We start from the raw sequence: 12,456 nt of genomic DNA on the forward strand, positions 1-12,456 counted from the left end.
TAGCCGTAGCAATGAAATCAATAATAATTGTTTTGATATTTCTGAGTGACTGCCGATGAGACCGTTGGCTGACAACCTTAACAAGATGATCCCAAGTCCTATCCCGATGGTTTTATCCTGGTTAATCTGATCATTCACATCATTCAAGTTGGTTTATACCAATTAAGAAGTTTAGTCAACCTTGAAACAACTATTGCCTACTGCATCTGGTGATATATGTATTAAACCTATGGAATATATGAATAGGCACTAATCAACTGATTAAATTTCCACATGAATGTACTATTGTTTTTGGATTATGTATTATATTAGTGCATATTGAGATAGGAGATTCACAATGTCGGAATTTGAACGCAAAGTTTCACGCAATTTGCAGTGCCCCATTTGTTTCGAGCTGCTTAGTGACCCGAAGCAGTTATCGTGTACACATACTTTCTGTAAGAAATGCCTTAATTATATTCTTAAAAGTTCTTCACATACTTTTCTAACATGTCCCATCTTTCGAAGAGAAACACCTTTAAAGGGTGGCAATGTCTCGAATCTCAATACTAATGTTCCTCTCAAGTCTCTCATTGATGATGTGAGAAATAGCCAGCAAGTCTGTGAAATGTGCGACTCAAACTCGATAGCTGTATATTTCTGTTGTGAGTGTGGTAAGAACGGGTGTAACACATGCCTTGAGATTCACAACAAATGGCCGACTCATGAAAAGCATATAGTTGTGAGAGTAGAAGACGTCAGAGAAGGAAGGGTAGTCCTCGAAGGAGAGGTTTACTGCCAAGAACACAAAGCAGATAAACAAAAACACCGCTGTACTGATGTGTGTACCACTTGTAAGAAGTTCATCTGCTTGAGATGTAGGTTGCTGAGTCATGAGAATAAAGGTCACACAGTTCAGAATACCGAGGAATACAATGCTTCTACCAAGACACAAATTGTATTTCTACAAGCCCGAGGTAAAACGAAAGTTACAACCATCAAGAATCACGTGACCTGCATCAAGACTCGGAAGAAGCGTGTCACTGATCACTTTGCCGCCAAAAAGGCTGAAATCAACAAGCAGGAAGAGAAAATATGTAACAGATTGGATGAGATGCAAGATGTTGATGAGAGGTTGATTACGATAATTGAGAGTGCGAGTGTGTTAGCGGGTAAAAGCATAAAGGCTCCATTAGAAGGTGATATCATTGTCATTCGTGATACATTGTATGGAGAGCTGAAGAATGTATTAGATAGGGAAGGTCCAGAGAATAAGCTGGCTACGGATGTAGCTGACCGTGCAGAGCAAATAACATTGACACCTAAATGTGATCAGTTGCACATTCATCAGCTGCTGAAGGAAGCAAGCGTTATGGCAATATTCCCAGTCTTTCTGATCGTCGTTTCATGTATACTGTTCACACCTAGCAATCGATCTGATCAGTTGAACATTGGTGAGGTTAGGGTAGTGAAATGTGTGTCTGTATGTGATGTAGAACTCTCTAAGAAAGGCAACATGAATGACATGGCTGCTACACGCGATGGTAGGATGGCAGTGGGATACCACACAGGAGGAATCGATATCTTCTCTGCTGATGGTCAGCTGCAGAAGACAGTCCTCAAGGATGTCGGTATCCGTAGAGTAGGATACCTGTCTGATGGTCGGTATGTCGTACTGAATAGCAGCAATGTTATCATACTGTACACAGAAGAGTCAGAGAAGCTGGATGTACGGTTTGATAATCTGAGTGAAGATGGAGGTGAAACTAGTCTCACTGTAGACAGTAATGATTTGATCTATGTCGGCTACTCGAACCTCACAAAGATCCAGGTATACTCATCAGCAGGTGGGAAGGCGATCAGGGAGATACCATGCAATGGGTATATACCTGGGCAGATCACTATTTATAATGATTTATTGATCCTCGTTTATGGTAGAACAGTAACAATAATTGGTAAAGATGGCAATGTAAAACACAAGGTAAATAATTCAACCGCTAGCGCATATGTTGCTGTGACTCAGAAAAAATCAATCCTGATCGCGTGGGTCAAGCACTATGATGGGTTGGTTAGTATCGATGAGTACACCAACGAGCTCAAATACATCCAGACTCTCATCTCTGATCACAAGATTGAGAAAACTAAGACAAATTGGTTCTTTCTCCGCGAGCTACGATCAGGGGAGATTGCTTTCTGTACTCCTGATAGACTCGATATATTCAAACTATAACCGTCACACCACGCAGTCCATGAATGATAACAGTCCAGGAACAGACGACTACACAATAATGCAATGATTTAAACATGTAACCTAACGTGATGTATTATGAATTTCAATTATTCTCTTAAATACAAAATGCATACTAACATGACTAAATATTTAATTGAATTCGAAATGTATGATAACGTGATGTGACGTGATGTATTCTGACTTTCAATTATTTATAATTATTTTTATGCAAAATATCTTGAAAAACAAAGCGCATAAAAGCATGACTAAAAGTTTAATTTAATTCAAAAATTATTATTTAAATCGCTCAGACTCATGTTTGTGTCCACGTTTTCTTTAATTCGCGTTGAAAGATACGTCACCGAATGAACTTTTCTCATTGATCATCGCGCATTTACGGCAGAGTACCACTGGACTACCCGTGAAATAAATCCAGTCAATTCAAGCAAAAACAGGCACTATTAACACCATATGTCTCACCATGTGAATCACCCGTGTCCTCGAAATTTAACTTTTTTTTCTTTCAATGTCTGATGAAATAAGGTTTACAGAAATATCCACAATGAAAAAACCTACCATGACACAAACAAATACTTTGGTTATCACCTGACGGATACTGAGGTCATTTTACGCAAAATTGAGGGGGAAAACACTTTGAAATACTATCTTTTAATTCAAGATCAATCTTAATTACAGAATCAAAATAGATCGTGGTACCCATATATCACATACAAAGATACATCACAAATAACACAAAATATATATGACCCATACAGGACAATGCAATTGCCAAAGCAGGACGTAACATAAAACATACAGTTTTACCGATTTATTATTTTGTCTGTATGCAAAATGCGAACCACAGCCAGTTCAGGTATCAACAGATAATGTTGACACCTGATAACAACAACAGTACCTGTAAAAAGAGTCCCAAATTGACCAATGTATCTGGTTCGCTCCTACTCAGATTATGTTAATGTGTATCACTAATCTATTACAAAAAAAAACAAAGTAACTAAACATTTCTTACACATATAATATAAGATATTCGTGGAACACACAAGGTTTTAGATTTGATACAGAGAAAAAAATAGAATCATGAATGGGATGGAAATAAATGAGATATAAGCGTTATTTTTCAACTACACATAATCGAGTATGTTTACATTCAGAAAACAAGTTCGCTATACATAACACTATAATTGTAAATATCGTGAAAGCGTGGCATAGAATAATCTGCACTTTGTATAGTTCATAATGCTTACAGTCTTCTGTTAGAAATGGCATTGTTTCAAGTAAGTTTATTCTCACCATTGCATACTTCTACATTTTTATTTTACTTTTACTTTGTAGAAGCTAACGTGAGCTCGAATAGATGTACAGACCTGGATTTGACTTTTGTTAGGTATATATACCCTGTACTTAGACAAGTTTGAGATGATATCATTAGATAATATGTTATACATAATATCACAATGACATAATAATATTTAATGAAGCCATTGGCATGGTTGGCTCAAAATAATAGCACTTGGAAAGGCATTTGTTGTAAAAAAAAAAATGATTGGGTAACTATGAAATCTGTCTTTATTTATTGAGTTCCCATAAAACAAGTGTATTTACTCACATACTGTGAATTGTCTTTTATACTCCTAATTTTCCGTTTTCTTTCTTTCTTTCTTATTTTTAGTTTGTTTCTTTGTTTATTTATTTTCCCTTTTATTTTTTGATAATGATATATTTAATTGAGAAATCTGTAAGAACCTAGTCCTCGACAGGTCTATGACCTCTGTCGGCTCTTCCACTCTGAATCAAATTAGTTTTCTTTCCTTTGTCTCACTTATCAGTTTCTGTACACGTATACGTAAATGTAAATATTAATATGCTTGTGTTCATAATTTGTATTATCAAGTATATTCTGTTATTGTTGTTATCTTTCTTTTATGTGTGGAAGTAAACTTGAAACTGGAATTTTAAATATAATGACTATGAAGGAATGTTTAATGAAAAAACTAGTAATTAGTATTGCAACTGATAATAACTGGCTGCTTTTGTGAAATGTCGCTGTCATGAAGATGAAGTTGTATATTTAATAAATTTATAGGTGGAGACCGTCACATAATGACCTTGTAATCATGTTACTTCATCGTCTTTCAAAGTATGCCTTATACACAAGGTGAAATAGAAACTACTTATGTTTCAATTTTTTTTAAATACATGTATAGGATACACCTATATTGGTAAAGTACCATCTCTGGATTATCATTTCGTTCTGTTACTCAAGTTCTTTGGGAAATTACATGTTTATAGTGTTAAAGAGAAATTATAGGATTTATACGTCAATGGTATTAAGGAGACTCTATTGTGGTTATTCCATAGATGATATTGTTTGCGAAATTTAAACAGTGCACGTTCTGTATATTATATTGATAACTATAAATATATATTTATCATAATTGGAAGAAGCCAAAGAAGTGCACTGTTGTACATTACCGGGTAATCCCAAACTACGAAAGCATACCAAGTTAATTAATGACAATGGATTATCGTAAACCTAAGTTCAACGAAAACGCAATAACTTGGTGTATATATTGATTTAAGATCTTTAAGATTAGTTGAGTTCTGGTCTAACGAATACATTGTCTTTAAAAGGAAAAGTTACTGCATATGTTACATGAATATATCACTTAACAAAACATGTTGGTAATAAAAACATGAACAATCTAACGAAGGATACATATAAACAATGTAAAGAATGAAATAAGTAGTCATATAATTATGTTAGCAAGACGACCAATGGGGATTCATATCAAATTTAAATCAATTATGTAAACACTGTGAAAGATACTGCCATGCCTAGAAGCAAATGGGGAAAGTTCAGTATGTATAACATAAATCTAATTATGTACAATGTGATGTTTTGAATTATCATAATAGAAAGCCTCTGACTAACAGACTACAAATTGATTTCAAAAATCACATCGCTGCCATAGAAATATTGGACTACAAACGAAATTGTCACCCAAACTTTTCAGCTATAAAATTGTCATATTTGGTATGTTAACAGCGATCTCTTTTTAGGAGATAATTCTACTATGATATTCTAACAAATTGACATACAAAGAATGAGGAAACTCAAAAATTATTTTTCGTTTTTACCAGGACTCAGTTTTCTTTTTGTCATTCTTTGATGGACGATGTATACTGTTTCGTAATATGAAGAACAGGCCAAGGAATGTATATGGGAATATATAGTCAAATGTATTACAACTATAACCTAACATGTTTCTGTATATGTATGAACAGGTCATTGGGACAAACTTATCTGACAGGTTCAGTGATTATCTTTATAATGTATTGCGAGCTGACCCGTTTCAAATAAATGTCGTACATGATTTATATCTATGTATAGGGTACTAGGATGACATGAAAAATGCATCAATGTAGAGGTTATCATCCAACATTGTAGAAACTACGATAAAAAATGTTTACTTTTTTCTATACTTGTGTATGTATCAGTCTATATTTTGAGGCAAAAATAAATCGTTTATTTGAAAAGTGGTGAATCCAAAGCAAAATTTGTGTCTCTCTTAATGTAAGAATATTGATATAATATTAAGGAGCTGCTGCTGTCGATGTAATACCAAAGCTCCTCCTACCTCATTGAAAATACTCATTTGTTGCTAGAGTCCGTTTTACAGATGATAGAATGTACAACAAATAACTGCCAGTAATTCTGGTAATGGCGGTGAATGATGGTGATGATGTTTTTTTTTTCTTTTTCGTGCTGTTTTCTGTATATTAATTTGGTTGTTGTTTGTTTGTTGTTTGGTTTTAGTTTTAAAATTTGATTTTTGAAACAGTAACCAATGATGAGAGCTCTTACACAAAATACAGAAGTAAATACCTTGTTTCAGCAATAAATAAAGCAATCAACATGCTTTATTTATAGTCCGATGTTACGTTAATGACAATCAAATGAATGAAAAGAATAAATAGTGGTAATGACAGTGGTGACGTTGATGTTGACGATGATGATAATGATGTAGTATGATTGATTGCCTATAGTTGTGATGTAAAAAAAAGTCGAATGATGATGATGACGAAGATGATGACAATGATGAAGATGATGACGATAATGATAATGATGATGATGACGATTATGATGAAATAGATGATGACTATTATAACGATAACAATATTGATAGTGATGACGATAGTTATACCATGACAGAGTTGTATTTAATATACTAATGACGTAGACAAAGATATTGGTGATAAAATATTTGATGATAGTCCTGACATTGACGATGGGCATGATGATGGTGAAGATGATGACGATGATGATGATGATGATGAAAATGATAGAAACATTGATAATGATAATGACAGTGATACCGTGACAAAGTTTCTTTTCATAATGATGACGTATATGACAGGGTCAGGGATAAAATAGATGATGATAGTTAAGATATGGCCGATTGGCGTGATGATGATGTTGACGTTGTTGGTAGTAGTAATGAATAATGATGGCAATGATGATGATGGTGTTTATGAAAATATGTTGATAATTACCATGCAATTTATTAAAATTAGGATTAGGATGATAATGACGTCATCGTCATCATCACCACTATCAGCAGCAGCAGCATCTACAATCTTATCATCATTTCGTATCACTGTTATTTTCAAATTTCATATCATCATCAATGTCGCAATTTAATAGATTACACGGCAGACCCGCATCTCAGACATACTTACACGTCATGTTCACATTTTGTTTTAGATGGCGCTCTTTAAAAAAGTTGTATGGTGCGTTAAGATCTATTTTGGCAAATCAAAGCTATTTTGTCTTGTACACTGTCGCTCATAAAGGTGGAATATTTTAGTTTTACCCCAATTTATGGAATTATTTTAAAAATTATTTAAAAATAATAGATATAGATAATAGTATACATTCTCAGATTTTATTAAATGATAACTTGCCAATGTGTGTTTTGCGGAACTGCTAAAGCATGTGTATGCTACTATGCTTATTAACTAGGGGACCTACGCTCTCAAGTCATAAATGACAGTAATGAGGATTAATGCCCCACAAAAGGGCACTAATATAGCACATCGACACGGTTTTGATCCTGGGGCCTCACAGTTACGAGGCCATTGTTTTTTCATTGAACCGTGACTGTACGCAGCGGGGGCTAGGGTAGGGGGCAGTTTCCATAAATTAAAAAAAAAAGAAAATGCAATAAATTTTCAAGCCAGCAAGTCTGTGAAACGTGCACCTCAAACTCGAGAGCTGTACATTTCTGTTGTGAGTGTGGGAAGGATATGTGTAACACATGCCTTGAGAATCACAACAAATGGCCGCCTCATGTCAATCATAGAGTTGTGAGAGTAGAAGACGTCAGAGAGGGAAGGGTGGTCTTGGAAAAAGAGATACACTGCCCGGAACACAAAGCAGATAAAAAAAAACATATCTGTACTGATGTGTGTATCACTTGTAAGAAGTTCATCTGCTTGAGATGTCGAATGTTGTACCATGACAAGAAAGGCCACACAGTTCAAGATGCTGAGGAATACAATGCTTCTACCAAGACGCAAATTGAATCTCTACAAGCCCGAGGTAGGACGAAAGCTACAACCATCAAGAATCACGTGACTTGCATCAAGACTCATAAGAAGCGTGTCGCCGATCACATTGCCGACAAAAAGGCTGAAATCGAGAAGAAGTATCAAGAATCACTCAAGAAATTAAACGAGAGAAAAGCAGCATTAGACAAGCACTTGGACGCTCAGGAAGTGAAATTGTGTAAAAGATTGGATGAGATGAATGATGTTGATGAGCTATTTTGTCTTGTACGTATGTAACCCACGAAAATATATCATATCGATTACTCTACTTGAACTTAGATAAAAAAAAATCAACTTAATTGACACTTCTATTTGCATTAATTCATTTTCCTGTTCATGATTACATAATTCCATAAGTCCATATTTTGTAATTTGTTTAGGGGGACGGGGGTGGCCTAGTTGGCGGGGCAGGCGGGGGACTGCAATGAGTGAACAAAGCACACGAGTGGGTCAAGAATATTATTCAAGGGAGCGACAGAAACAGAAGGAACATATTTCTCCTTAGTAAGGACATTTATTTTATTGCCGGAGTAGAATTGTATTTGCTTAGAAGGGCTACTTTTTGGAGGGGCATTTTTGTTGGTTCCAGATCCATTTATACACAGAATTTAGCCAACTTGGTTTCACTTGGTCACAACATGGCATATATTATTTTGTCCTGTGTTTGCCCAACAAAGCAGTTTTCGCTATATTGTGCCCAAATTAAACTAGGTTGGTCACACTCTCCTAATCAATGGCTCTTATAGGTCCTGTCGCGGGACGCCCTCTCCTCCCCCCCCCCCCACCCACCCCCTCATCATCTCGGTTTCTCCCTCGCTCACAAATCAATAGGTTATTTCTTGCCAAACGTGACGATGATAAACCTGACTACGAAAGTTAATGTATGAACATCAAAGCCACATTTTCTAAGGACACATTCCAAGGAAGTATACAAATGTTACTATATTTCCGGCTCCTAACCTTCGACTCGTGCTCGAGTCGAATAAAAATGCACACGTAGACTTTCCTAATCAATGGCTCTTATAGGTCCTGTTGTGGGCCCCCTCTCGACCCACCCCCTCATCATCTCGATTTCTCCCTCGCTCACAAATCAAGAGGTCATCAGGTTATTCCTGCCAAACGTGACGATGATAAACCTGACAACCATAGTTAATGTATGATCATCACAGCCACATTTTCTAAGGACACATTCTCAGGAAGGGTACAAATGTTACTATATTTTCGGCTCCTGACCTCACACGAGCTAGAGTCGAATAAAAATGCACACGTAGACTACCTACTATGTAGGCTACCACATAATGAAAATGTGTCTATGATACCTTTCGACTGTAATATAGTACACTGTCTAACAGTAAATGTATGTAGGTAAAACAACAACTGATTTTCTGGAAAGAGGTAAAGCATCGAACTGACAAATTACATGTATGTGTGCATTTTCATGCACGGCACTGCAGTCCTCTGCAGCTGCCTGCTAGCCCAGCTACACTAATGACCACGCACACGGAGAGTCCCGAAATTCACCGGCCGAGCTGGTAGCGGAGCTTGACAGAGAATTTGGTTTGCTCAGTTAAAATTAGTATATTGAAGTCGTTCATATGAACATGACTGACAGAGAAAGCGGACAAAATATACAGTTCCCCAGGTAGACAAAGTAACATCCCTTCACTGCTATTATGTAAAAAAATGTGTAGAACAGTGTCACATGCATATTCACCTTTCTACATAATAGCAGTGAAGGGATGTTCCTTTGTCTACCTGAGCTATATTTTGTCCGCTTTCTTTGTCTGTCATGTTCATAGTATCACAACACCTTACTACTCATCAATACTTAATGGAAATAGAGCATACAACTCAATACAAACGTTTGCCTGAATTTCTTAAACAAACAAACATTTTCTACCAATTTTGACATATTTCATGTATATTCTTGAACACATTTTATTTTGTTTTATTCTCGGTTTCATTTCGAGAAAAGACAGCGATTGTTTTTTATTCTATAATTCCTTTAAGGCAAACTACCTTAATTCAGTGGGAATACTTACTGCTAGGGAAATGGTTGTTATTGTAAAAAGCTCCTCCAAACTACTGAGCCATCAAAAGTTTGTGTGAAAACCTGGTGAATTGTATAAAGAAATCAAGTATTCATTGAACAATTACGCTTTGTCAATAAGGAAAAATGACGAGCCCACATTCCTGACATGATCCCTATTCAAATGCTCAACAATAGTACAAGCCTGTTAGGTTATAAAGAAATCTGTTTGCGAAATGATTTTAGCCCATGCTCATGAGAAGATGCCACAGCGTACAGTTTAGCTTGAGTTGCGATTCCCTAACAATTTTTTCGACATACTACGATGTTCCTCAGATTTTAAAGCTATTGGTAACGACGATATGAAAACCTCCCACAATAAGTAATGTAAAAAAAAAAACGTTTTAAAATGGGCTGAATTCAAATTAATGTTTATTTCCTCCTCATTATCGGTACAATTATCAATTGGAACCTAGAGATCAGAACAGCAAGAATATTCAGAAAATCTCTAATAGCGTATATAGATCGAGGCTTCAGTAATAAAAGGTGTTTACGATGACACCATCACAGACTAAAGATTGCAGTGAACTAGAATATTGATGAATGAAGGCAGCATAATGTCATTTAAAAACAGGTTAACAAAACTGTCCCGAGTAGTATACAAGCCTTTAATGAAAAATAATCGACGTGCCTATAGTCACAGCTGGATATGTGAATGTACGTAAATAATATTTTAAAAAAGTAACAAGTAAAAATTAGTAGAAATGTAACACTTCCAAAACTAGTATGAAATACACACAAATGACAAGAAGGCCTACATAGAGGTTCTGTGTAACACATCAAACATGATTAAAAGGGGAAGTCCACCTGATATTAACTTTGTTGTAGGAAAAGCAGAAGGAGAAACAAATTAGAGAAAGTTCAAGCAATATCAGAGTAAAAACAGGAGGGTTATGATTTTTTGAATTTGTCATCAGTAAAACAAAAATATCCAATACTCTGACGTATTTTGTGAGCCCCTCTCCAATAATTGTTAAGCTATGTATACAATGTTGTTAAAGATTTCTTAAATGTTGTCGTGGTTATGAAACTGAATTGGGCAGCTCTTGATGTAAAGGGGGAGGGAGTCCGCTTATATAGTTAAATAGTACAGAATCATTGATCAATGTTATGGAGGAGGTCAGAAACTTTGGAGCAGTGGCGGGCGGGTCCTCAGGTAAATTAGGATAAAACTACAGTAATGAAAATTAATTTATTTTATGCGGATTGAGAGTGTGGGGAAAGTACTGAACTAAATATTTGGGAATACATATCAGGAAAAAATAAAACGGAAAACGAATGTTTAATTTTTGATGAAAAAATGAGAAGAAAAAAAATCTATTGAAAAACTGGAAACAGATAATATTAACGTTTTATGGCGAAGTGGTTGTTTAAAAAGCCTTAATCGTTTCCCAAATTGTTTATACGGCAACTGTAGAACCTGCGTCTTAATTTGTTATCTAATCGTTGAATAAAATCATTTATGCTTTTCTTTGGAGTTCAAAAAGAGAAAGAGTGACAAGAAACGTCTGTATAAATAAATAGTTAGATGGTGGTCTTGAAACTGTAGACATGGAACCGAAATTCGATATATTTATCTTGGATATGGAAATTATTGGATGAACCAACTTGTAGATGGAAAACATTATTCAGATATTGGATTAAAATGATCGGAATTTGTCCAGGTAGCTCACGATATAATTTGAATAAGAAAGATATGAGAATGATATGTAAACAAAATAGACTGTCAGGCCCAAATTCACAAAGCAAGGTTTGAGCTCAAACCTTGGTCTGAGCTCAAACCTTGCTTTGTGAATTCGGGCCTCAGAGTTTTATCAAAATCTTCCTTTGCATGGTCAGAATTTAATATCGAGGTTTAGTTGAGGTAACAGAAATATAAGAGGAGATATTATGTAAAAAAAGTCATATTAGATTTTAAAATTCTACATCATTGTTTTCAAAGTGGCACGTAGCTGGGATGTGTAAAGTAAAGCACGTGCTTAAAATGGTAGTTGGAAAGATTCGATTCTGTTAAATAGTAAAGTTGGCATTTATCAATTATTATTTGAGTTCGAATACGCAAAATTGAGGAAATGTTTTCAAATACTATTGGTCAAATGAATTATACATATGAAAAAATGTTCAATTAAGTAGTAAACAAAACAATTTAAATTTAATAGAAGTAGCTACTGGAGATTTTGTTGGTATTTCTAGTTTGAAGACGAAACATTATTATTTCTCCCTCCTGAGACAACAACTTCAGAAACCAATTGTTACACGTTATTAGAAAATTACTTTAATTTACCTTTTTATTTTAATGTTCAGAAAGGATTCAATTTTAAATTTCAATAAATATGTAATAATAGGTTAAAGCAAGTTAATTTTTAAGTAATGCATACTATATTTCCATAAAAACATAATCTATGCAGATGGCGTGTAATGAACAATAACCAGTGTGTTAATACAGAAACAACTTGTCATGTCTTGTTTAAATGTATTAAGTTTCAAATTTTGGGGGAAATTATTGAAAACTTATTTTATAATTACT

The 12,456-nt window shown here is 35.0% G+C and overlaps 1 protein-coding gene across 1 annotated transcript; it reads left to right on the top strand.

The window, feature by feature from the left end:
• Positions 1 to 337: 337 nt before the first annotated feature.
• LOC115925881 (E3 ubiquitin-protein ligase TRIM38-like) lies at positions 338 to 2,209 on the top strand. The gene has a single exon (XM_030989923.1). It carries the CDS (start codon positions 338 to 340, stop codon positions 2,207 to 2,209), a length of 1,872 nt encoding a protein of 623 aa, XP_030845783.1.
• The last annotated feature ends 10,247 nt before the right edge of the window (positions 2,210 to 12,456 follow it).

Source organism: Strongylocentrotus purpuratus, unplaced genomic scaffold, assembly GCF_000002235.5.
Source record: "Strongylocentrotus purpuratus isolate Spur 01 unplaced genomic scaffold, Spur_5.0 spur5_scaffold_19, whole genome shotgun sequence".
NCBI lineage: Eukaryota > Metazoa > Echinodermata > Echinoidea > Camarodonta > Strongylocentrotidae > Strongylocentrotus > Strongylocentrotus purpuratus.

What these genes read in the sequence shown, in the direction of transcription:
- LOC115925881 (XM_030989923.1), top strand. Translation starts at nt 338, where the DNA reads ATGTCGGAATTTGAACGCAAAGTTTCACGCAATTTGCAGTGCCCCATT.